Here is a 4,883-nt window from a genome sequence, read left to right on the forward strand (position 1 = left end):
ATGGGTGAGGGGTTTTTTTGCAGGTGAAATTACAATTTTCACATCAACATATATTTTGTTGGTGTTTGTATTGTTTTGTTCAGCAATGTTCAATGATTGTTGTTGATGATGCCTGAAGATGCCTTAAGATTGTGTTTTCTCCCTCTTCAGACAGTCAAAATGCATCCAGCACCTCCCCAGTCTGCAAGTCGTCACATCACATTGAGAGGACCGTCCCAAGCAGCAGGTCTCCCGTCAGTCTCTTGTCGTACGTCCTTGTCATTCAGGGCCTTTGTACCTCCTTTCTGGCTCTGATCATCAGCCTGGTGATGTTGCTGGTCAGCCCACAATGCCTGCACAGCTCTGGAACCTGTGGCCTCCTGGTTTACCTGGATCCGGGACTCTCCCTGCTAGCTGTGATTACGCTGATTTCCACAGCTGTGCCACAGGTCAGGCTCTGTGTGTTCATGTCATACCATTTAATTAAAATTTTGCTTTTGAACATTTAGCTGAAGCTCTAGTGAAGACCACATTAAGAGTTCAACTCACTAATAACAACAATTTGCTGCAGCTGTGTCAATAAATCAATCAATTTATTACTTGTCCCATTTGTGTTGCAGCAGACATAAAGCATAAAAACATCCAAGCCTGTAATGACATGTCGTTTCACTGGTCAATCTCTCCAGGTGCACAGGTATGGCTTGCTGCTGCTACAGGCCACACCTCCGCACATTTGTGTGTCAGACCTCGGGCGGAGGATAATGAGTGTCCCTGGGGTGCAGGCTGTGCACGACCTCCACGTCTGGCAGTTAACTGAATCCTTCTTGGTGGCCTCTGTACATGTACACTGCCATGCTGGGTTTCCAGTGCACAGGTGATTGAAACAGTTTGACTTTTGTACCTGGTGGTTCTAACTGTTTATACCACGGTCATTGCGGAATTCTCAATTCTGATTGGCTGGAAGGTATGGATTTCATTTTTGTAATCGAGCATGTTTGTTTGCTGTTCTAAATTAGTGTACTGTTACTGTGGGTAGAGCTTAACGTTAGCTAAACCTCACGTAGCAAGGGTTAGCTGCAGTAAGTATCGGTTTAAAAAAATGACAGTGATAGTTTACTACAGGTTTTTTTTCATGCTTGGGATGAGACACAGCAAAGTCATCCATTTCTGTATGTATACATCCTCTCATCCTCATCATTGTCACAGTGGGTTGCAGCCAGTCCCAGCTCACATTGGGCGATAGGGGGTCCAATCCCATCATACTCAAATTCATTTTTATAGATTCTAGGGGTTGTTTCTGGATGGTTATCATAAATGTGTTTTTGTCAAGATTAAAAACTCTACATCATTTCACACATGTCCAGGTGTGATGATCTGATGTCGGGGGTCACAAAGGTGCTGCAGAGTGTAGGAGTGAGCTGCTGCACCGTTCAGCCAGAGTTTGCCTCCTGCTCTGGGTCTTCTGCAGGCAGTGAGGGGGACGCCTCACCTGTCGTGCACAGAGTGGACCCCTCCCTGCCTCCTTATCTGACCTGCAGCCTCGCCTGTGGAAAGGCCTGCGCCGGGAACATGTGCTGCTCTCGGTTAGAGGAGGAGACCAGGACCGTGCTGGCACCACCAGCTGAGGAAACAAAGGAAGAACCCCAGGCACTGGTCATTGAGAACACCTTCCTCTGACTGAAAACCCTGGAGAAAGAGTAATTACTGAATGTAAAGGTAGAGGTGAATGAACAGATTTGAATGTGTAATCTCCAAAACATTACCTGCACATTATATGTAAATGTTCAGCTGGTTTTGTGACATTGATATGGTGCTGCACCAAAGCAATATCAAGTTAAATTCTGTGAAAATAAAGGCATTTTTCTCGCGTTGATTGATTTGTACCTGAACCCTTTGTCTGTATTGAAATAAAACAAATAAATATGTCAAAAGGTGTCCATTTTTATTTCAAGAGTATGTATAAAATGTATTGATTCCAGTGTCACAGCAGCAAAATTACGAAAACATATGTAAAAAGATGAGTCATTTAATACTATATGCATGTGCGTATACAAATTACTATCACCACACCCAGTGGTGGAAAGTACATTCATGCAAGTACTGTACTTAAGTGCAAGTTAAAGGTAGCCTACTTGTACTTTACTGAAGTGTTTGTGTTTTATGCTACTTTTTACTTCCACTCCACTAATGTTGTACTTTTTACACCACTACATGTATCTGACAGCTATAGTTAATACCTACTTTGCAGATTTGAATATGACATGCAAGTGCGTAATGTGTAGTGTGTAAAATGACTTGTGTCTACATACTGTATAACAGTTTATATAGGCAATGTGAGGCTGAGAGATCACACAGAGGGCTTTTTCATAGCAGACACTGCAGGAAAAGCACCACTACTAAAGGCTCAGCATATAACTGGCACACCTTAAATGGAATGCAGCCATTATTCGTGTCTTTCTTATTATAGACACAGTTACATCTGTATCTGTCCAGCTATGAAATGTCGGAAATGGATTACTGTTTGTGTATATTTGCTCTATTTCTTACCCATGATGACGTCATGTGGCTCCACCTTTTTATGTTCAGACAGCCAATCACAATGCGTCTACTTTGCATAACACAGCACAGAACAGACAATTGTTTCCCTTGTTTGTGTGTTTATTTGACGTAAACTTGTTTGAGGGCATCCGGGACGTGATTATAATTTGTGCGCGCGAGCCCTTGTAAGAAATACAAACCAACGTTAGAGTGATTATAGGGACACCCTGACTCAGGAGGCTCACGCTAGTACGAGCTATATATACCTCTGATACACATTGTTGAAGTGCCCGGATGATCCTCGGTGGTCCGGGGTGCAGGCTTCAAACCTGTAGCTGCATAGCTGCAGAGTGGTTCAATTCCACCTTTCGGGCGAAGAAAGACTCTTTGAAAATTCGTAAACAGCGTCTTGAAAAATGCAAATCGTTGAAATCATTGTTTCACAAATATCAAATGCCTTTGTAAGGAATAACTAACTCACATTCATGATGGTATACAGCGACCTTAGTACCGAACATCTGTTTTCTATTCTTACGTTTTCCAGAAATTACCACCGTTAAAATTTCCTTACGAACCTACTTCCTGTCGAGCTCTATTTTTGTTTAGACAATAAAAGTTTCAAATTGTTAACTGTCACAATTTCCTTAAAGTACACTTAAGTTACTTAAGAATCTCCATTGAATTTAAGGCAGCTGTAAAGTTACTTGATTAAGATTGTATACACACCCAAACATGATTCTCTTATGAAATAGCGTAATTAGTATGTTCCATGTTAAAATACCTCACAGTATGTCAAGTTGTGTAATCATCTACACCTCGACCAACTACAACTTTAAAACGCTGCTCACACTGCAGCCGTCAAAATGAGAAATAAGTGATGAATATGATGAACACACCAATGAGCAATAAGGCATTTTAATAGGAAATAAATCAACATTTTTCCTTAATGTTTTTTATTTTAAATCATATCTTACTGTGACCATAGAGCAGGAGCATTTGTTGTTTTTTCAAAAAGAGAAAAAGAAGACAGTGTATAATCTATGAACATATTATAATGTAATATATTTAAACATAACAACATGAATGATAGAACTATTTGCAAAACGTATAAACAAAGTATATATGATATTGCTAATATACGTTCGAACCATATATGTGTTCAATCTACTGTATAACCACTGTGATCACTGTGCAAGAAGAATTTACTGTGAATTTATTTTCTACATCCGCTTTGCCCGGAAAACAACACCGATAGACAGCCTGTGTAAGCCAATAATCTGCACAAACTTCCGGCCCGCTATCCAATCGTTCTCCATTTTGGTGTAGGCGGGCCAACCGATGCGGAAGTCTGCCTGTGCTGTGGAGATTGGCCATAATGTGCATGATGTCCTTGCCTGTCTAGTTTGGGGCTAACCTAGATTAAAAACTCACATTCTTCTTGGTGGAGGTAATTGTTTTCTTCTTACCCGGTAAGACAGACCTATGAACGAGCTCTCAACGGTATATTAGACTAGTAGAGGCCTTGTCTTGATGTATAACTGTGTTGTTGGTCTGTGCCAGTTAGCGTCCTGCTAACTAACGTTAGCAACCTTATATTTATTTAGATCTAAAAGTAACTTGTCACTTATCGTGTCAGAGATTTATTCTGTAGGTTTTAATTGTCCTAAACTGTAGCATGGCTGTGATTAACTAAGGTTTCAGTTTCAATTAACGTTAATTGTTTTGTTTTCAATTTCTTTGTGTATTTACAGCTTCACTTAAAGATATAGTGACAAATACCAAAACACTTAATTTCAGAGTGATTTTTTTATTAGGATGTGAAGAAAAAAAATCACAAGACAATTACTGATAAATGAAAAGCCCCAGACCACCGGGTTTGTGTGTGGCAATTACTTTGTGGTTATTTGATTAATTGGGAATTTGTTTAAATGCCCCATAATAGAACCTGACCTGGTAAGAGCCCTGAGGTTGCTCCTGCATTCTCACCCAGTCTTAAGCACCTGTGTCCAAATTTAAACCGCTTTTAGTATTTCATCTATATCATATGACGCTCACATTGGGTCTTTAACATAAGAAAACAAAAGCAAGCTTACAAAACGTCAGCAGAGGAGTATTCCAGTGTAGAAACACTGGTTGGTTACTGGGAGTCTAGACTAAATGAGCAGGGGACTGTTTGTTTTTGGGGTGTTTAATAAGGTAACATTTTATGTTGAAAAATAATAATCATTTAAGTTATTCATCGAGTAAAACCCCAAACACTCCGTGCTTCCACCTTTAGGGGAGACAGAACAAGCCATTGAAGATATCACAGGCCACATGCAGGGTATATTTTTTACTGTCTGACACTTTATAGACTAAACTGTCCG

The 4,883-nt window shown here is 40.2% G+C and overlaps 2 protein-coding genes across 4 annotated transcripts in view; both read left to right on the forward strand.

Moving 5' to 3' along the window:
• The window catches only part of LOC116673218 (probable zinc transporter protein DDB_G0282067), a gene marked incomplete in the record, with an annotated part of 4,114 nt that extends 2,248 nt beyond the window's left edge, over positions 1 to 1,866 (forward strand). The window contains 3 exon segments of the mRNA XM_032505412.1: positions 151 to 428; positions 666 to 853; positions 1,344 to 1,866. Of these exon segments, the coding sequence (XP_032361303.1) occupies positions 151 to 428; positions 666 to 853; positions 1,344 to 1,656 (779 nt within the window).
• Positions 1,867 to 3,814: 1,948 nt separating this feature from the next.
• The window catches only part of mrpl28 (mitochondrial ribosomal protein L28), a 3,995-nt gene continuing 2,926 nt past the window's right edge, over positions 3,815 to 4,883 (forward strand). For 2 of the 3 annotated variants that reach the window (XM_032510547.1, XM_032510557.1), the window contains exon 1: positions 3,815 to 3,986. The gene's annotated coding sequence lies outside the window, so the exon portion shown is untranslated. The remainder of the gene's footprint in view (positions 3,987 to 4,883) is intronic. The other variant, XM_032510552.1, reaches the window with a different exon arrangement.

Source organism: Etheostoma spectabile, chromosome 3, assembly GCF_008692095.1.
Source record: "Etheostoma spectabile isolate EspeVRDwgs_2016 chromosome 3, UIUC_Espe_1.0, whole genome shotgun sequence".
Taxonomy (NCBI): domain Eukaryota; kingdom Metazoa; phylum Chordata; class Actinopteri; order Perciformes; family Percidae; genus Etheostoma; species Etheostoma spectabile.